The sequence below is a fragment of the Cynocephalus volans genome, chromosome 3, assembly GCF_027409185.1.
Source record: "Cynocephalus volans isolate mCynVol1 chromosome 3, mCynVol1.pri, whole genome shotgun sequence".
Lineage (NCBI taxonomy): Eukaryota > Metazoa > Chordata > Mammalia > Dermoptera > Cynocephalidae > Cynocephalus > Cynocephalus volans.
Window position 1 is genome coordinate 134,996,756 of NC_084462.1, and position 22,396 is coordinate 135,019,151.

The 22,396-nt window shown below is 36.7% G+C and overlaps 1 protein-coding gene across 3 annotated transcripts in view; it reads left to right on the top strand.

Moving 5' to 3' along the window:
• Nucleotides 1-22,396, top strand: part of FRMD6 (FERM domain containing 6) — a 76,399-nt gene that overhangs the window by 13,478 nt on the left and 40,525 nt on the right. For 2 of the 3 annotated variants that reach the window (XM_063089720.1, XM_063089722.1), the window contains exon 2: nt 20,165-20,407. In XM_063089720.1, the coding sequence (XP_062945790.1) occupies nt 20,309-20,407 (99 nt within the window). In that variant the 5' untranslated portion in view covers nt 20,165-20,308. The remainder of the gene's footprint in view (nt 1-20,164; nt 20,408-22,396) is intronic. The other variant, XM_063089721.1, reaches the window with a different exon arrangement.

Genomic DNA, 22,396 nt, shown 5'->3' on the forward strand with positions numbered 1-22,396 from the left:
TTGCAGTGGTGCCATTTCTGAAATCTCTGTTGAGGAACTCCTGTTACTTATAATTATAGAAGGAGATTCAAAAAAATTAACGTATTTAAGGAAGTTTTAGTTCAAATAAACCCAGGATTTTCAAATATCATATTAAGGGCATTTATTTTAAGGAAATCAAATCAGGGAATGGTTTTTAAGAAATGTTGTGTCATCTAGAATTTTAAATAAGTTCTAATTAAATATTTTTAAAATAATATTTTTTTAGCCTCAAATATTTGTTTTCTGAGCCCACGTTTATTTTAAATCTGTGAAGAAGTACATTGAGCTGATGATTTCTAATTTTCTAAATTATTTTCTTGTAGGCGTGCCTAGAGAAATGTCAAGAGAAATTTTCATGAGTTTCAGTTGTATAGTAGTATTTGAGATGTAGAGTGAAAACCTAGTAGGGAAAGCTCATGGATGCTATCAAATTTATAACATAAAACAAAATTTCCTGTAGTAACCGCCTTATGTATTCTTGAACTAGGCTTCTGTTCCTGATGAGTAAGTTTTCAGGAAATTTGTAATCAGTATATTATAGATGTAGGAGCCAAATTAATCCACACTATCAATCCTTTCTTCAGAACAGCTGTTACCTTGAAAAATCCTCTATTGTAGGACTGGTTAGAAAAGGGAAATTAAAATAAAGGTGTTTTGAAACGAATGCACATTATACATTTAAGGGTGAGACATTAAGTACAGTTGCTTGATATATTCTTTAGAACTTTGTAATCTTTAAATTGAAATGCAGAAGGCTGTGAAGGTCGAACAAAATAATGCTAGTGTTTTATGGAAGCATATCTATCATAGGCCCTTCTGTTGGAAGTTTTACTAATGTGGACATTGCAAATGAAACCATATTTAGTATGAGAATATCTGCCATTCGTTCTTTCATTTGACAATCATTTATGTGCCAGGTATTTTGCTGGAAATTCAATGATGCACAAAGCATGGGCCTATCTTCTAGAAGCTAGAGCCTGGTTGATGAGGGAAGAAAGGGACATACAAGCAATTATACAATGTAAACAAGTGAATACTATCTGTTTAAAACTCTGTAGTTTTTAACAAGAAATTTTCTTTTATCTCTCCAGAATTCTTGCCACGATACCTTTGGTAGACTTAGAAGGCCAGCTTTTGTTTTTATTTTGTATCCTTGAAAATTATTTTCCAAATCGCCATAACTTCCTACATTTTAATTCTAAGATCTAGTTCTGAAGCTATGGATTTAGCCAGTTTAGCTAATTTTGTATTGTATTACTTTGTTTATATCCTGCTTTGTGCAAAAAGGGTTTGAGGTAGTATAGTATTACTTAACATATAAGGCACTTTAATGAAGATATAGATTCATTAAATATTTTTTTAAATCAGCTTTTCTATAATAAATTACATACAATAAAAACAAAGTTCACAAATTTTAGGTGGAAAATTTGATGACTTTTGACAAATGTGTGTAATCATGTAACCAGCACCATAGTCGAGACATAGAGCATTTTTGTCAGGCCAAAAAAAAAAATCAGAGGAAGTCCCCTTAGTTCTTCTTCAAAATTGTTTTGGCTAATTTGGAATCAACTTCTTGATTCCAGATCTCCTCAGTTTTCTGGAAAGGTTTGTGTAGTAGAATTGTTTTTTTTGTTTTATTTTTGATAGAGTTCACCAGTGAAGCCATCTGATTCTGGAGTTTTCTTTGTCAATCACTTCTCAGCCTTTTGGCTAAGATCAACTGTGGAGCTTTCTTTGTCAGAAAATTTTTAACTAAAAATTCAGTTTATTTAACAGATATAGGGCTGTTCACGTTATCTCAAATGAGCTAGTTTATGTCTTTCAAAAGATTTTCCCATTTCATTTATATTGTTGAATTTATTAACTTAAAATCGTTCATAATATTTTCATTATTGTGTTCTGAATTTTGAGAGTTTGGACGTTATTGTAACATGTAGGTAAGATACTTGGGCTTTAAAGAGTTTGGACTTTATTCTAGCATGTAGGTAATTTACTTGGGCTCAATTTGATCCTTTCAAGGTTTGCTTTTAAGCTTTGCTAGAGTGGGTCCAGAGCAGCCTTTAGACTACAGCTAATTTACCTGCACTACTAAGGTTATGTGCTTCAGAGTAAGCTATCTGATGCCATAAGTATTACAAGGTTTCCTCTCTCGGGCTAGTGAGAATGAGAACTATTCCCAGCCCTGGGTGAGGTGCAGGAATTGTTTGGCTTATTGCTTTCCAAAGATTCTTTCCGCTGCCTTGTGGAGTTTTTCCCTATAGGCACAGATCAGTACTTAGCCAATGATTGGAGGGACCTCTCTATAAATCTTTGAACCTCTCTCTTTGTGCCACTACTTCTGTGCTGCCCCACAAATTCTAGTGCCTCTGCCTCCCAAATTTTATCTCTCTCCACAAGGGTTCCTTTCCTCACTGTGGACTGAAACTGCCTCCAGGCAATTAGCTGTGGGAATCATTAAGCTCACCTAGTTTGTTTCCCCTCTGTCAGGGATCACACTCATTCAGTATCTGAAAACTGGTGTGTAGTTTTCTAGTTGTTTATGGCAGAGGACAATTCCTGTAAGAGTTAATATTTGATGGGCAGGAATTGGAAGTTCCTGGATATAACAGGTTATTTTTAAGAACCTCTCAAAACTGGAAGAAATACATGGAAAAATGTGGAAAGAAAAAAGTACAGAGGTGTTTTGTTTGTTTGTTTGTTTGTTTTTTGCATGATTTTGTGTGGATTATGGTGCTTATACTGATTCTGAGGAGTGGTCCCTAGAAGTGATCACTTACCAATGGAAGTTTGTGAGTTATCCAGAGTTTGTGGTGTAGGTGACTAGACTCTAAAATGATGTACTTTTATATTATCAGAATCTTTGTTCTTAATGGTTTTATTTACTAAAGTGGATTACTTAGAGCTCAGCCATCATTTCCAGTTACTATACATGGCAGCTTAGGAAATCATCATGACTTATACTCTTGGGGCAAATAATTTTTTTTCTTTTTTTAAAAGTTATTTTTTATTTATTTATTTTTTTACATTCTAAGATGTGGTTGTGGAGCAGTTGGGGGGAAGAGGGAGAGGAGAAAGGGGAGGGAGGATCTGGTGGAAGGAGGAGGAATGGGGGGTGTGGTCCAGGCCTGTGGCACCCCTCTCATTCCAACAGGGGAACCCGGGGAACTTTCAGCAGCAGCCTGGTGTTCATCACTGGCCGAGATATGGATGTTGGGGGGTGTAGCTGAGGCCCTCAGCCCCCCACCGCCCTGACTGAGGAGCCTGGAGGGCTTCTAGTGGTGGCTTGGTGGTTGTCACTGGGCTGGTGTGGGCGTGGGGGAGGCAGGTGTATCTGAGACCCTCAGCCTTCCCCCATCCCAGCTTGGGAGCCTGGGCACTTCTGGTCCTTCTAGGTTTTTTAGGTGTTCTTTGGTGGTTTTAGACCTGGTTAATACCAGGACTTTGTCTCTGATCTGTGGGTTTTTTGTTTTTTTCTTTCAGTCCTGTATTGGATTATTTGCTATTCCCACCGCTTAAACTCTGCACTGGAACTAATTTGTTGTCCTTTGGTTACTTCTAAAATGGGGGATCTTCCTGTGGGAACCAGCTCTTGAGCCCTGTGGTTGAGCTAAATTGCTGCTTTGCTGCTGATTCTCTGGGGAAGGCTTTTTGTGCAGCTCAGGTTTTAATTGTTGACCTTGTAAGCACTACCAGGTCTTGTGAGGTCTGGTACACCTGTCTTGGGTGGACGCTCTGGTCTGGGCCTGAGTCTTTTCAGCAAACTGTACCCCCTGCAGTTCTGTATTCCAGATCAGTCTCTATTGAGTGGTCCTGCACTATTAGAAGGCAGATCAGCTGTCCATGCTGTGCCCCAGTGTTGCCCTGGTGGGTCTGTCTCCCCCACCGTCTGTGCTCCAAACGCTTCCCATGGAACAGGCCATGAGCCAGTCTTTTGCAATGATTCACCGGCCTCTGAGTGACTCCTCTTTTCTTTGTCTGTAGCTTCTCTCTCCTATGTGGGTCCATGGGAACTCTATTAGTGGTCTTGCTGGCCTGAGTGCCATGAAGGCCCTCTTCTTCCCTGCCGCATCCAAGCAACTTCATCCAAAGGTCACAGCTGTGGCTTTTGTCAGTTCCTGCTCTGTGCGCTCAACAGGGCCAGCCTTGAAGCCGCCGGGGTCCGAAACGGTCAGATTGGTCCCTTCTTTCATCATGGCTTCTCCCATCTTCATGAACTCTGTAGGTCTCTCCACCTCTTCCCATGAGCTCTAGCAGCCCCAGCTTGGCAGTTGTTGCTTTTTAATAGTTGTAAATTGGTTGATTGTGGCAGAGGGTGATGCTCCACCATCTTGACCAGAAGAAGTCTGAAAATAATTTCTAAATTCTAGAATGCATTTGATTGGAAGATACTTTTGAAAGAAAGACTCTTTAGAGGGAATTTCAGGATTTTGTCTGATTATCAAGACCTGTATTGAAGGTGAAAAGCCAGTAGATAATTTACAATTTTGCAAATCTTATGCCTGAGAAAGAAGAATCCTCATCCAGCTTTCCCTAGAAAATCCATTGCAAGGACTGACACCATGTTTTCTTAATTCATTCTTCCAAATGTGATGATTGGGAAGGAAAATAGGCATTCCTCTGAATAAGTGCTTTTTAAACACTTGAATGGTTTGCCTACAGGTCAGAGATGAGATGATTCCAAGGCAATCATTGACAATATATACTTGGGTGGGGTAAGGGAGTTAGAGGACACCAGTGCACATTGGTGTTGGGCAGTGGCCCTGCCGTGAGTGATGGCTGACTGTGGAATAGGCTGCTCACCCGGTTTCTCCAGGATAAATGTCTATGGGTCAGTCTCAGGACTAGTTGCCTTTCCTATACAATTAGAACCATATGAAAAAGTGCTGAGCAGAGAGGTAGGGTGATTTTTTTTGTTGTTGTTTGATTTTTTTTTTTTTTTTTTAAAGCTCTAACCTTCAAGGTTGAGGTATGGTTTCATTTTTATTGGAGGATTAACTCTCTTAGTGTAAGGTAAGGTGTAATTCTGATTTCCTTCCTCCACACCCTTTAAAAACCAAACTTTAAGACTCTCTCATAGTATTAGAGGATGATTACTATAAGAAGGAATGCTCTTTTCTGGCAGTGTGGAGGGGGATGCACATCACACAACCAGAAAGTCCAATGCACAGGTAGGTCAAATGGTAGTGACTTGACTGGGCTATTACAGTGACTCACTATTGGGTTTTGTTAACTTCACACACCAGAAAGCCCAGAGATTTACTGTTAAGTGGCCTTATTTCTATTTCCTTTAGAATAAATGGATAATAATTGAGTTGGCCTCGGTTTGCAAATTATTGCAAAACCCTGGTTGAGAAGAGTTACAGAAATAAGGTCTGTGGATTGGTATATGGGAAATAGCATGTTACTACATAGATAAGTACCACTTGAAAACAAGATTTCACTCTTGGTAGAGCTGGCAAATTCATGGTAGTTATCTTCCAGAAAGAAGTAAGCTAAGGGAATTAAGCACTGTATGACAGGTAGAGGAACAGGAGTTGCTTAAAGTTTGGACTGTTCTCTGGTTAATGAAGGTTTTGTTAGGATATAAGTGTCTTTTAATGTATTGGAGATAGAATCCCTTCATGACAGTGAAAACAGTAAATATTTTGTGAAGCCATAATAAAGAAGCCATATATGAAATAAACATTTTTATCATTTCTCTTAAGGGCTTTCAAACCCTGTAAACCAGAGTTTTGTCTTTTAAGTTTATGTGACAACTTTGTCTCTTCCGATTTATGTATTTACAACAAAACCCCCAAGGGGGTGAAATAAGGACTTTTGTAGTAATATTAAGCCTTGTTATGTCCAGAAGAATCTTTCAGTTTAAAGTCTGTAGATTGTGCTTCTGATCTTCTCTTATTGTAAAGAGTACCCGGCCCCATAGCATCGCACTCTTCCGTAGCATGTGGAATCTCATTTTCAAGTGGTTCTTACCAGTGTAGTAACATGCTATTTCCCATGTACTAATTCACATGTCTTATTTCTGTAACTCTTCTCAACTGGGGTTTTGAAACAATTTACAAACCAAGGCCAACTCAATATTATCCATATTGTAGCAATATAAAGCCTTAAATGTCCAGAGGAATCTTTTACTTTGAAGTCGGTAGATTATGCTTTTGATCTTTACTGTAAAGAGTGCCTGGCCCTCTTGAGTCTCACTTTGCACCGTTCCATGCATGTACAGTATGTGTGCGTGCGTTAGAGTGTGTCCCATTGCAAGTGCTGCTCGTTTGGGTGTTTGTGTGTAACAACATAATCTCAGCCCCATAATTTATGTACATAAGGGTAAAATTTGGATTCCTATCATCTCAAAGCTCTTTTCTTTCTTCATAAAAATTTTCGTGTATGATTCTATAGCTATCAGGGTAAAAGGACAGTTTTATTGGTATTTGTTTATGTTTACATTTTAGCACGTTTCTTAACTTTCTATTTAAATATATAAAATATGAACTTTCTGAAAAGAGACTAAATTAAGCTAAATTGTTTCCTACCCATGAGAGTTTTTGAATAGAACTTAAAAGAAGAAAAATCCTGTAAGGAAAAGCACACCTGAGGCCTAAAACTGACTCAGATCATGTTGGCCAGGCCATTCTCTCAAAGTGTCAGTTTCTTTACCTGTTAAATTAAGGAATTGGACTAGATCATCTCTAAAATCTGATACAGTGGCAAAGTTTTCACTTGATTGTACTTTATTACATTTTTGTCCATTTAGTAGGTAGAAACTCAGAAAATAATTCATACACATGTCACTAGAGTATAAAAACTCCCATAAGAATTTATTAATAACACTAAAAGCTCTAAGGCTTTTTAGCTTTAGAGCCATGAAAACAATTATGTAGTAGGTGGAATAATATAAGGATTTTTTTAGTATGTACTAGTTAAACTCTGCATGGGGTACTCAGTGGATTTGTCTACCTTGTATAAGGATTTTTTTAGTATGTACTAGTTAAACTCTGCATGGGGTACTCAGTGGATTTGTCTACCTTGTGTATCTTTTAAAAATTTAATTATCAGCATGTGGTTATTGGCAGCATTCTCAACATCAATACCTCTGATTTATTTTACTTTTTAAAATTATGAAATACACACATAGAAGAGTATTTATAATGTCTATGTTCATTTTAAACAGTAATAGTGATAAAAGAACACCACTATATCCTCTAACAAGCTTAAGAGAACCTTAAGAAGGTTAGAGAAGGTTTCTGTAGAACTTTTAAAGCTCCCTGCCACTTTCTGAATATATCTCCTACCCCTAGACCCCACCCCCATAGCATCACTATTATAATTTTGCAGGTAATCATTTCTTTGCCTTTCTTTATAGTCTTATTACATATATCCCTAAATTCTTTAGTTTTGCCTATTTTTGAACTTCCTATTCATAGAAATAGAATCACACTATATGTCTTCTTCTGTTACTTGCTTTTTTTGTTCAGTATTCTTTTTGAGATTCATACTTGTTAATGTGTAGCTGTAATTCATTAATTTTCACGGCTGAATTGTTTTAATGTGTGTACCATATTTTATTTATCTATTCTGTTGTCAATCGACTTGGTGTTTTTAGCTTGTACATTTTGTTGTCGTTGTTGTGAGTCGTTCAGTGACATGGAAAATCCTTTTGTGATTTTACAAGAAAGCTAGCAATTTCCCAAATGTTCAGTTTAATCTTTGTTAAAGGCATTATACTCTCTTAGGAAAAAAATACTTCTGGGGAAAAATAAGTGAAGTTAATGTTAAGATTCCTTATATTGTTACCAGATAATGAGAATTTCACAGGAAAATCATTATCTAGAAAACTGCAGTTCCTGTGTCAGAAGGGATTGAGTGTAAGTCCCATGAATGAAGGAATCAAAGATTTCATTGTGGAAATTAGAAACAGATGCTTCGAAGTTGGAGGATTTTCCCTGAGAACAGCACTTTTTGTTGGCAATGTCATGCTAGAAATTCATCTTGGTTGAAAGGAATTTTTGTGCCTGGTTGCTAAACCTGATATGACTTTTGAATACAGATGGCTGTGAAAATAAAGTTCCCCTGGTTTACAATTTATGAATTTTACTATTGCCTTTGTTTTTCTTTTTGGCTGACTAGCATCTCCCTTCATCTCCCAACTTCCCAAAGGGATCCAGGTTTGGGTTTTGATATCCATGTACTTCAGGAGAAGTTGACCCCACTTTCAAATGTGGAGGACCCTGGTGGTTTAAGTTAATCAGACTAATTCTTGTCCCTGCCCAGTGATAGGTGGGCTTGTGACCTAAGACATCCAGTTAGGGTGAGTTTCAGTATTTTTGTTTGCTTCCACATTCTGGGTGATTTGGCCACTCTGAGAGATGCCAGCCTTAAGACAGAGCTCATTCTAAAGTGCCAGGAAGAAACTAGGTCCTAGATGACATTGTGAGATACCACATCAAATCACCCATGACCCCACCCACCCACCTTCTAGGCTCCAAGGTACCTTAGTTTTATAAACTTTCCCTTATGTCATCTAACTAGTCCTTTTTTTTTTTTTTTTAACTACTAGTGGTTAACACTTATATAGTGCTTACCATATGCCTTACAATACCCTATAAAGTATGTACTGTTATTATTTCTACTTTACAGATATGGAAGCTGAGACAGAGAGGTAAGGGGACTTGTCCAAGGTCATACAGCCAATAAATAGCTGGCTAAGAATCAGACCCAGAAAACTTGGCTGCAGAGTTGGATATATTTGGTACGTGCAACTTAGTGCATCCCAACCCATGTGTCTTCTTATATGTTTGCTTTCACGTAAGTTTGGTTTAACCTGACACACGTGGAGACTTTTCAAGAAACTTTATTTTGTTGACCATGCTAGAAAATAGTATTCTCACATTATGTGTGTCCACTAAATTTGAAGACAAGAAAAAATGTACACCTTTTCCCCTGTAATTAATATGCAGAAAATATTCAAGAAGCTGTGACCAACACTGACTCCCATTGGGAAGGGAAAAGTATACCTCAAAGAACATAATTTTAATCTAAATTGCTAGGTAATTTATTCACTTTTCTGGTCAATATCTAAATAATTTATTCAACAAGTTCTACTGGGTGCCTGTTACAGAGCCAGTACTTCCCCAGGCATTAGAGACAAAGGTACTGACAGAACCTATCCTTAAGGGTATTCCCGTCCTCTGTGGGGAGCTGGAAAGCTTCTCTCAGCTGTCCAGGAATGTGGAGCCATGCTTCACAGACCAGTCTTGAGTTTTCCAGGGAGAAAGGAGATACTTTGTTTTGTTCTTTTGGAAGTGGGTAGGTGGGATAATATATAAGGGGGGATATTCTAGGCAGCGGGAACAGCATGGTCAAAATCATAGAAGTATGAGAGCAAGACTTGTTGAGGGAACCACGAGGAAAAGATTTTTAGTACAGTAATTCAGAACATGAGTGGGAAAATGGTCACACCATAGAAGGATGGGACCCGATGGTGAAAGTTTGCTGTGCCTTAGTCTTTAGGTGTTATCCCGTGGACGTGCTGAACCGTTAAAAAGAATGTGAGCAGGGGTATGATATGCACAATATGCAATTTAGAGTTCACCCTGGCAGCATTGTGGGGGTTTTAAAGAATGAGATAAGACAGAGAACATTTAGAAATCCAGGTGAGACCACAGCAAGGATATATAATAGAGAAGAAAGCAATTAAAAAGGTAGACGGAAGGAAATTTTTTCTTACTAAGATTAGTTTTAAGCAGTTAAATCTTTACCAACCTTTCAGTCATTGAGAATCACTTTTGTTATCCTTCTTCTCCCCCACCTTTCTCTGGCCTTATGTTTGGAAAGATTGCCTTTCAAAACAAATCAAGTCATTTGTTTTCATTTTTTCACTCTGGCATGTAAGACTAAATGTACTATCAAAATAAGCACTTAAAAATAGTATCAATGTTTCTTAAGTGAATGATCTTTTAATTTTCCTTGAGATATTACATGGGTGAATATGCCATTTCTAACAGGCTTTCTGAAATATTTAAAGATCTCCATTACTTCTTTTATGAATTCCACGATGGAAGCCATAGTAATAAATGATTAACAGAATTATGCTTGTTACTATTAAATTTAGAGAGGGTATACCAGAATCATGCTTTGGAGGAGTAGGTTTTTAATCTCTAGTGTAAGAAAAGTGATTTTATTTTCCTTAGTACCACTATTATCATACCCTTTGCTTTGTCTCTGTAATCAAGTAAAAAAAGTAAGCATGGTGCTAAAGGAGAAAACTTGAAAAAGCAGGAGTCAGAATAGTGCAGGGTGCAAAACCATTGCCAAAGCTGGAGAAAATGATTGGTTGGGTTAACAAATGGAACAAAACTTTGAAAAACGGGATACTGTGTACCATTCCAATGACTCTCAAAGTAAGGAGAGAAAATGCCTTAAATTGCAGGGGAACACTCCATAACCTGATTTCACATCTATCCAGTCTTAGAGTTTGCACAGGGCAGCAACACAGGGCCCCTTTGCAGGGCCCAGGCCTCTCTTGCCTCTCTACCAGGGCCTGTGCCTGCATTACTTCCCAGCCTTGCAATTTTTTCTTCTCCCCACAACATACAAGCCATTTCCTCCCTTCATGAAATCTCTCCTGAATGCTACACTTTCAGCGTTTTCCCAAACCCCACAGCCTTAATTTTAGCACACAGTTTAGCATTTAATTAAAAATACAATTGTCTCACTTCCTGTTGTTTCTACTTTGTTTTGACTCTTAAAGAGATTCTAAGTTTTCTGAGGGCCAGAATTTAGAAATGGTGTGAGAGACAAATAAATACTAATACTTTAACAAGAGCTGGAGTACTCAAATACCACTTGGCTTATATGTATTCATTGACTAACAGAATACTTGTGATCTTTTTCTTTCTTTGATTTTCTTCCTGCCTTTTTTCAGGCTTTCTTTATTCCTGCTAGTTCTATTCTAAAAACATATAGTGAAACAGGGTAATTTTTGGCTATATGATTTGGGGAGAATGTACTCAATAAATGTTTTTTTATTATTGATATTGTTTTTTATATACTGTAATTTACTAAGCCAATCCTGTTGTTAGACTATTTCGATTTTTTTTCCAGTTTTTACTTTGAGTATGTTTGTACAGAATTGTGGTTGCTTTGGTTGAATTGTTAAGTTCTTATACATTCCCCAGAAGTGGGATTATTGGGTCAAAAGGTATGAATATCTTTGAGTCTTACTGCAGACAAGCCATATTGGTTGCAGTAATTTAGGAGCTTATGAGTACATCGATTTCACTAATTTTTTTCCTTATTGCAATAGAAATCTCTCTGTCTGTCTTATATTCTCCCTTTTCTATAGCCAAAGACTAGCCATATAATTTTATTCATTAGAGTGTGATGAGTATTACTTGGCACCAACTCAAGTTCACTTTAATCGGAAGAGTCTCTTTCATTCCTAACCCCAGGGTGTAGCAAATTTCATTGATTAGATACAGAAGTGGAATAATTTGTTAGCTACCAACAAATTATTTAGGAGAGAAGCACCATTTCTATATGGTTAATGACAGAATAGATAGATTATGACCACAACATATGACCAAAAAGCAGTGATTCCACTTGCTTTCAGTGATATGAAGCCAGTTATGTTTCTTGGTAGTAAATAGAGCATACTGTGTATCAGGCTCTGTTCCAAGTGCTGCATATATGAGTAACCCATTTAATAATCTTCACAACAATCTTATTTCAAAGGTGAGAAGAATGGACACAAAGAAGTAAGGAGACTTGCCCAAGGGCACCCAGGTGGTGTCAGAGCTGGGGTTCAGAACCAAGCAGTCTGGCTCCAGAGTCTAAGCTCTTAAGGAGCACATTATACTGCCGATTGCTATATTCCCTCTTTCCAAACTTTAACCTTTCCATTAACTCAATAAAGTGACATACACAGCCACCTATAGTTGTGGAGTGTAATAATGTTGCAGTCAGATTGCAGTCTCTATTAGATTGCATTTGATAATTAGATTAATGGTTTCCTCCTTACTAAATTTATAAAATATGCCTGAAATTAAAGCTGTTTTTACTAAAACTACTACAATTATACTTTTAACTGATCAATTTCCAAATTATGTATCAACTATGCTTTCCAGTTGTTTTGTTTCAGAAGAAGCATTTTTTCACAGCTACTGTAATTTTTTACAAATGGACAACATGGTAAAAGCACATTCAGCATGATTCTGTAAAACACATTGTGGCTTTAATAAGACAGGACTATTTACCCACACATTAGTATTCACGATGAGATGTTCTTTTGTTGCCAGAAATTACTGTTAGGAATTAATTGCCCCATATGCTTTGTTTGCCTTAAATGAATTTATGTGTTATTCCCATAAATGACTTGCTGTATGTGGTGCTCTTAAAGAATGATAGAGTCTGAACAGCAACCAACTACCTAAATTTTTCAGTTATTCAGATTCTTTACCACCTTCTAGGTCTTCTCTGCTTATGATGAATATTCTTCTATGTTTTGGAACAGAGAGAAACTTTAAAACTTAGGACAATTTTTTTTTTCAAGTGAAGTAGATATAGATGTTAGTATAGCCAGTGTTAGTAAACACTGAATTATTGAATGAATGTATCAAGCACCCAATCAGTTTCTAGTTTTGTTGGGCTATATTAGGACTTATTTAGTTGCAAGTGGCAGAATTAGCTGAATGAGAAAGACAGTTTATTGGCTCACTATATGGTAATTCTTGTGAATGGTTTCTGGCTTCAGACACAGCTAGATGCAGCAGTTGAAATGTAATCAGGATTCTTTCTGAGCTTCTCTTTACTCTGTGAAGGCATCCTTCTCTTAATGTGGCATCAAAGGTGATTGCCAACAGCCGTGGGCTCATGTCATTCTCACAGATAGTCCAAAGAGAGGAGCATCCCTCAGCATTTGTACAACAAATTTCATGGAGGAATTCTAGCTTTTCTTGGATTATATATTCACCATTTAGACCAAGCACTGTAGTTAGAGAATGGTGTACCCTGTTTGGCCAACGCTGGGTCACACCTAACTTACATTACCTCTCTTTCCTTCTAGGGTGGAGAACACACTGTGATTGATAGCTCCACTACAAACAACTGGGATGGGAGAGGGGCATTCCCCAGTGGAAAGATGGTACCAAGCAGATTAAACCAGATGTCTTCTACCTCCCATCCTTTGGTCAGCCAGTGCGCATTTGAACCCACACAACCATACACACTTTCTCTTTTTCCAAACAAAATTTCAAAGGGGGTAGCCACCTAATATAATGCCACTATCCCATTTACAAGCAACAATACACAACTTCCCCACCCCAAAGTAGACCTCCCAAAGTTTAGCCCAGTTGCCACATCTGGCTCTAAGGTCTCGATCTCTATATGATACGTATTATTGTTGATCAGTTGTATATGTTCCTCTGACCTGGCAGCTCATGACTATTATTTTAATGAACAACTCTTTTCACCCAAACAGGCTGATATCTAATACTTTGTGTTCATTATCTCACTTAACCTTTCCATACTCTTAGGGAGGCCAATATAACAGATTTTATAGATGGAGAATCAGGCTCAGAGATTAGGTCCTTGTCCAAGGTCATACAGCTAGTATTGTGGAATCCAGGTTAGGATCTAGGTTTGACAATTCGGGAGGTTAATTTTATGTTCCTAATCAGTATTCTATCCATATTGTCTCTAAACAGCTGAGGTTCAGCCACATGGAAGGAGATCTTAGCCTTATACAGTGCCTTGTTTATCCACCAGAGCAATGGTTGGAAGGTAGGGAAGTGACAGCAACAAAGAACCTGATGTCCTTTCCAGAGCTTTTGGCTCCCGAGGGTTGATGGATGTCAACTACTTTCTTTTTAGGTAAAACAGTAACTGCAAAACAGGCCATTAAGCAGAAAGTGTTCAATTTACTTACTCCTCAAATTAAGTAGAATTTACTGTTCACTCTGCCTGGAAAAGACTTCTCAGTTATGGATGAAAGGGTGGAGGGATGGATGGAAGAAAGGAAGGAAGGATGGAAGGATAGAAGGATAGAAGGAAGGAAGGGACATTCCTGTCTTCATTCAGGTGTCTGATCAAATATCGACTCATCACAGATGCTTCCCCTGTTTACCTTCTGTGAAATATAGCATCCACACTGCCACTTTATCTCTATCAACTCTCACTTTGGTTTATTTTTCTTAATAGTACATATCACTATCTACATTATATGTTTATTCTCTGTCTTCATCAGAGCAGAAGATTTGTTTTGTTCAGTGCTATATACTCAGTACTTACAGCAACACTTGGCACATAGTAGATGTTTAATGTATGTATGTTGAAGGAATGAATAAATAAATGAACAAAAGAAATGGAACTCATTTTACCCAATGCATTTTGATATCACTTAGGATAGGATACCATACATTGAAGATGGTATACTGTTTATTCCAAAATGATCTTAGCCACAGTATTCGTAGTACAGTATTCATATATTTAGTTTATGAATTCCCTTGAGGTTGACATCAGAGTTGTCCATCAGAGTATGTGTGGTCTTAGGAATCGGGGGCAATACCATCACCTTAAGCTTCTTGGCTAGTGATGTGTCCTTAACTAGATGGTGAACTTTGGGGTATAGGGGGAACATCTTCTATAGCTTTTATATTCTGCTTTTCAGCAAATAAATATTACAATATTGTGTGTGTGTAATGTGAGTGTAAATGTAATGTGCGTAATTAATTTAATGATTAAAATATAGTACTCTCTGCAATCCATTTTCTAAGATAATTTTTTGCCTTATTTTTGGTAGGTAATAAAGATATCATATTAACTGTTGATATATGCCTCCTTAGTCATGATTGTCTTATAGTAATCTTCTTATCAAATCACCATCTTTTTACTTTTTTTAGGGAGGCAATCCCAGAATTGAGAATCCTCCATTGCCTCCATTCAAAATAAGATTATATTATGTGGGTAGAAAATTTCTGGTGACCTACATTTTTTAAAAAATAAACTTTTTTATTTTAGAGTAGTTTTAGATTTACAGAAAAGTTGCAAAGATGGTTCCTGTATACCACCCACATACCCAGTTTCCTCTTTTGTTAGTATTTTGCTTGATTATGGTACAATTTGTCACAACTAATGAACCGCTATTGATACATTATGATTAAAGTCCATACTTTTATTTGGTGGGGACCCAGTTTTAAAGCTTATTTTCCACAATTTCTAAAAAATGTAAATCAGTGTTGAATGTGCTGGCTTCCTGATTCTTAAAAGAAACTAAGTAACTTTGTAACTAATGGGGCTTCTCAGAAAATAAAGGACTAATAATGTGGGTTTAAAATTCAAGCGGGGGCGTTTTATAGCTTAACACATTTTGTTTGCAAGTTGGGTATTAATAATTAAGATGGCAAGGTGGGGTTTGATTAATATTAAAGCTGTTTTGTTATTTCCTGGAAAATATGTTAGTACAAATGATTTGTCTTTCACAGAAAATGTGTCCTAAGATTGTACAGAACAGTTTGCCCTGAGGTAGGAAATGTGTCCTCCTGGGACTGAGTTGAGATTCAGGTTAGGATACAGAATAAGTAGCCATTGGCTGAGAAGCTAATTTTTGCAGTGCAAATTGGTATAAATTTAGTCTAGTTCTTTTCTCTAGGACTTCCCAATTTAAGTTTAAGTTTTATACTGGTGCATATTAGAGATGCAGTTATTTTGCTATTTCAGTGGAACCTTTTAATCAGCTTTAATGCTGTCCTGGGTAAAGTAAAAACTTAATCTTATCTCTCTTTTAGGGCGTGCCATCCTCAAAGCAGAAAAATCAGCAGTGAAACAGCACTGCCTCTTGTAGACTCTGCTTTTATTAAATTTGCTTCAATAATCCTCTTCCAGTCCTCAATTGTGCTGCATTTTTGAACAATAAAATAAAAATTGTACCCATATGAAAATTTTAAATTATTTTAATGAAGTTCTGGAAACATCTCAAACCTCAGAAGATATTTTTTTCTAGTTTATTTTTTAAATTCTAGAAAGGAGGTCAGTAGAAATACCCTGTTTTGATTGGTTTAATTAGAAATGGAAAATTATGGGACTAACGCAATTTGAAGTGTAGTGTTAAATAAGAAGAGTTATATTGGGATTAATGTTATTTAAGAGTTTGAATTTAAATTTGTAAGATGCATTTAATCCTAGCTTATAATTTCTTCTTGAAACAATTTCATATAGCAAAGAGGAGGCCTGAGTGTTGGAATATATTAATACATAGGGGAAAATTTTGCCATGAAATGTAGTATTTGACAAAGAAATCATTTTAGAACTGTATTTCTCAAATGGTATGCCTAAGAATATTATGCTACCGGGCTGTAATAGATATGCCTTGGTACAAAGTATTCTGTGCTCAACTATGTTAAATTCAAGAAGCTGTCTGCAGGACTTCTCAGAGCTGTTTGTTCTGAATTTCTAAGAGAGGGCATATATAGGGTACAGTACTTCACAAACTTATTTATCCCTAGACCAGTTAGTAACATTTTTCAGGAAAATGTCCTGAGTATACGAATTTGACCTGTTTTAATAATTTATACTTTGAAAAATGTTGAGAGCATTTTTTTTTTATTGTTTTGGTGATGATGTGATATCATTAACATATGTTGTTTACCTCCAGTTCTTTATCTTCAAGATGTTTTCCTAGTGTATACTATGAAGATATATCCAACCTTCTGCTCAGTACCTTCCTTCTGTTAACAAAAGTGGTGATTTTCAAACGTGGTTGCAAATCAGAAATACCTGGCCCTGACCCTGGAGATCCTGCCTGAGTAGAAATGTCACTGTGTTCAGGGTTCTGTAGTTATTACAAAGACCCAGGTGATTCTGATCCAGTTAGCCACTGATGCTTTCATTTGAACCCTCCAACTGATGCTTTCATTTGAACCCAAAGTGTGTATTTTTTTAGATGGGTGATTGAATTTGGGATGCAGGTAGAACACACGGGTTAACCATCCGTTCTGGAGAGAGCTGTAGCACTGACATTCAGCGGCTCCATGAGGCAGTGTGCTGGCTGTAACCCAATATGAAACAGTTGCTATCATCCTTTAAGAAATGCAGAATACTCGTAAAGTGGGCTTTTAGTCACCTTCCTAATAAGGAAATACCATATATGAGATTACCATTTGTTTTTATTTAGTCTGAGTAATTCCCTTGTGGATGATATTTTATTTCTACTTTAAAAAGAAACAGTAGATAATATTTACTCATTGTGCTAAGAATGTATACTCTACCCTCCTGCTGACAGATAGACATTTAACCTTAAGAAATAAATAGGCTAAGATTCTATCTCATTTATGCTTTATGTGAGCACTGATAATACAAGGGTACTTTGAAAAGTTCATGGGAAGAGTCATATTATCTTTTAATTATATTTTTCCATGAATTTTTTGAAGTAGTCTCCTAGCTTTTCTGTGAAAATATATGGTTATGTATACTCCTGACTAGTGAAACTGTTCCATATTCCTGGAAGTTCTCTTTTGCATCCTGTAAATATGGCTGGGAAGGAATAATCTAAGTACTAATGGTTTGAGAGCCAACTAGTCTTAACATATCTCAGTTGCATAGAGTTCTGTTAGCAAAAATATGTGAAACACTAGACACATGACAGTAGGAAATATCCACCAATGTTTTAAAATTATGTTGCCAGAGTGCTGAGCAAAAAAAATAAAGCTGGAGGCATAACACTACCCGACTTAAAGCTATACTACAAAGCTATAATAACCAAAACAGTATGGTACTGGCATAAAAACAGACACACTGATCAATGGAATAGAATAGAGAATCCAGAAATCAACCCACACACTTACTGCCATCTGATCTTTGACAAAGGCACCAAGCCTATTCACTGGGGAAGGGACTGCCTCTTCAGCAAATGATGCTGGGATAACTGGATATCCATATGCAGGAGAATGAAACTAGACCCATACCTCTCACCATATACTAAAATCAACTCAAAATGGATTAAAAATTTAAATATACACCCTGAAACAATAAAACTTCTTAAAGAAAACATAGGAGAAACACTTCAGGAAATAGGACTGGACACAGACTTCATGAATACGACCCCAAAAGCACAGGCAACCAAAGGAAAAATAAACAAATGGGATTATATCAAACTAAAAAGCTTCTGCACAGCAAAAGAAACAATTAACAGAGTTAAAAGACAACCAACAGAGTGGGAGAAAATATTTGCAAAATATACATGTGACAAAGGATTAATATCCGGAATATATAAGGAACTCAAACAACTTTACAAGAAGAAAACAAGCAACCCAATTAAAAAATGGGCAAAAGAGCTAAGTAGGCATTTCTCTAAGGAAGATATACAAATGGCCAACAGACATATGAAAAAATGCTCAACATCACTCAGCAGCCGGGAAATGCAAATCAAAACCACATTGAGATACCATCTAACCCTAGTTAGGATGGCTAAAATCCAAAAGACTCTGAACGATAAATGCTGGCGAGGTTGTGGAGAAAAAGGAACTCTCATACATTGTTGGTGGGACTGCAGAATGGTGCAGCCTCTATGGAAAATGGTATGGAGGTTCCTCAAACAATTGCAGATAGATCTACCATACGACCCAGCTATCCCACTGTTGGGAATATACCCAGAGGAATGGAAATCATCAAGTCGAAGGTATACCTGTTCCCCAGTGTTCATCGCAGCACTCTACAATAGCCAAGAGTTGGAACCAGCCCAAATGTCCATCATCAGATGAGTGGATACGGAAAATGTGGTACATCTACACAATGGAATACTACTCAGCTGTAAAAACAAATGAAATACTGCCATTTACAACAACACGGATGGACCTTGAGAGAATTATATTAAGTGAAACAAGTCAGGCACAGAAAGAGAAATACCACATGTTCTCACTTATTGGTGGGAGCTAAAAATTAATATATAAATTCACACACACACACACACAAAAACTGGGGGAGGGAGGGGGAAGAAGATATAACAACCACAATTACTTGAAGTTGATATGACAAGCAAACAGAAAGGACATTGTTGGGGGGGGAGAGGGAGGAGGGAGGGAGGTCTTGGTAAGGGGCAACAATAATCAACCACAATGTATATCGACAAAATAAAATTAAAAAAAAAAAAAACCTAAGAATTATATACTAAAAAAAATAAAAAATAAAAAATAAAAAAAATTATGTTGCCAGGTCTCACTAATGCAATGAAACATGAAACAGAAATAAAAGGTGTGATTATTGAAAACTGGAGATAAAATTTTCATTAGTTGCAAACATAATTATATATGAGTACATTAAAAACCTGAGGGAAGTAAAAAAAAATAAAATAAAATTCATAAGTTTAGTAAACTGATTAGAAATGAAAGGTATCCAAAGTCCATACTTCTTTTATATACAAACTTGGTTTGATTTATATAGTCTTGTTATTTTTATGTATTAATTGGTGAGATAATAAATAGAAAAATTAAGTTTGCATTATCAGGATAGAGAATCAGGAGAGAGCAGCACCGTAAAAAGTAAGAGAGAAGGAAGTTGTGAGGAGGGCTTAGCAATCACAGTAAATGTCGTGGAGAGATCCACGAAAGTGAGCCCTGGGATGCCACTGCTGGTCTAGAGGTCACTGGCTTCCTTGGTCAGAGGCATGTCGGTAAAGTGAAGGAAATGGAAACTAGACCATAGTGGTTGAAGAATGAATGTAATAATGTAAGAACCAAGACATTTATTTGAGTTTGATAGTAGTGGAAGAAAAAGAGAAAAAGAATTTTGTTGTTGCTACTATTTTTGTCATTTTGTTTGTTTTAGAACCCTTTGTTATTTCCCATGTGAGACAGGAAACTCCTCAAAGGCAGGATCTCTGTTTCTGTGGGCCCTGTCCTGTCGTGAATAGCACTGCCTTGAATGTGTGAGGCTCTCATTGGCTTTAAGTTTAGTTCATGACTGTGAAAGTTTTAAAATGGTCATTGGTGGGCAAAATACAGAATAAGTTTCAGTGAATTTTCACTTATTAAGTTTGGTGACCCTGGTGTGAGACATGCTGTCCCTGTGCCCACACGAGTAGTTGTGCTCTCCATCTCCCTGTCCTTCCAGTCTCACCACCTTCATTCACAGGCCTCCCTTTGGGCTTTTTTTACAGCTATGAAACCTACATAGTTGAATACCACCATGCTTCTCCTGTAGGGTATGTGATGAGGACAAGATTTGGCTTTGGAGTGCTGGGAACCTGAGGAATTGCCGAGCACTCAGACACCAGCCTGACCACTAGAGAGCCCACAACACAATGAACAAATTGAACTTCCATAACAACAGAGTCATGCAAGACCGCCGGAGTGTGTGTATTTTCCTTCCCAATGATGAATCTCTGAACATCATCATAAATGTGAGTAGATCCAATTTTATAAATGTTTAAATATTGTGTTCTTACCAGTGACCACATTCAAGTTATGACTTGGTTAAGGGTGAAATCATCACAGAATCAGACCAGCAATAAAGTGGCAGAATTGGGGCATTAAATAGCCTACACAGGTATAAGCTTAGCATTATGGCTTAAGTTCAACTGCCTTCCATATTCTGTCGCCTGGGGCAGAGTTACAGAGTTTTGGTTACTGTATTGAAAAACAAACACTTGCTATTTTTAAACTTTTTATTGAAATATAACTTGTGAGTTTGTGTTTTAAATGATTGGAGTTACCACCCACACACAGAATGGTAATAATTGCTGGTTTTTTAATGCACATCTTAATTATTGTTTTAATAATAGCCAAAGTCTAGCCAATTTTAAGAATTAGGTGCATAGGCTGTGCATTTGAGCACTAAGCAACCATTCATGAGTGAGAGTCAACTCGCTTAGTTAACCTGGATATTACAGAATGTGATACTATTTTTTTAACTTTTAAAAATTGAGTTATATGCTATTGCATATGACAATAATTCTTTCTTTTTCATTGTTATGTGATATTCCATTGTATAAGTATGCCAAATTTATTTTTTTCATCTACTGCTGATGGTTGTTTGAAGTTTTGGGCTATTACGAATAAAACTGTTATGAACATTTTATGTGTATGTACATGTATATACATTTCTGGGTTTATACCCAAGGGTGGATTTGTGAATCATAGGGTATACATATATTTAGCCTTGTCAGAGACTGCCAAACAATTTTATGGTAATCAATATCATGCCTAGCATTTTTCAACCCCTCTCCGTATTATGAACTTTCATTTCTTTCTTTCACTGTATGTATTCTGATGGAATTAGGGGGAAAATTGCCTTTGTGCATGCCTTGAATTAGTTTTCTTTCCTATATGCTACTATGTTTTTAATCTAATTGCTATATAAAAGAATATTTCTAAATGTTATACTGAATATATACGACATTTAAATTGCTTCATTAAAAAGTTTAGGTAGGAAAAGGTTCTGCTTATTGCCATATCATTTTGGCTTTATTCTGACAACCAAGATAGTTTCTTGATTTACTAATGTATCCTCATTTTTGCTTATAGGGATTGTCTGGTCATCAGGTATGCCTACTGGAGGAACTTTATCATCTGTTGGGCAGATTTTTTTAGTGATTAGCTACATTTCTGCTCAGTGTACGGAAGTTGTTTTGGATGAGTGAAGTGGTAGGCTATTATTTTGGCAGCATTTGGTTTTTAAAACCAAATAAAAATTGGTAATATATCTCTTTTCATTGTGGGCACTGGCAAAATAAATGAAAATGTAATTCTATTTATAGATGTGAATATACTGTTTGACTTCTTTTATACAGTTATATAAAAGATACCTTCCATATTTTTAAAATATACATAAACTGGGACATATAGCATAAGCACTTAAGAAGCTTCTCTCACTTCCATTTTTGTCTTTTTACCTGATGGAATATGTGTGTGTATGTTCATGTGCGTGTATACACATGCAGGGTATGGAACAAACCTTACTAACCACAGTTAAGTGAAAGGAAGACTGATCTGACTTAGTGAGAAATACTAAAAGCTCACTGTAATTTTCAAAGAAATTAATTTGTACTAAAATCTCAGCTGAGGAAAATAATTATGCAGAACAGATTGTAGGATAGTCAGTTCATTCATTGCTATAGATCAGTGATTTTTAAAGTTGAATGTACATCAGAATTATTTGGGGGAGCTTGCTAAATATTCAGATTGTTTGGCTGCACTCCTTAGAAATGTTGATGTAGTAAGTCTTACAGGAGGACACAGGAATCCGCAATTTACAAGATCCCCTAAACAGGGTCTCTAGATACTCTAAAATCTTAAGCCAGACAGGCAAAGACCTGTGTACCAGCACCACTTAATTTCTTTCACTCTCCACAACTCTATTTACTGGATTGTATTTTTGGCATTGTGTCAGG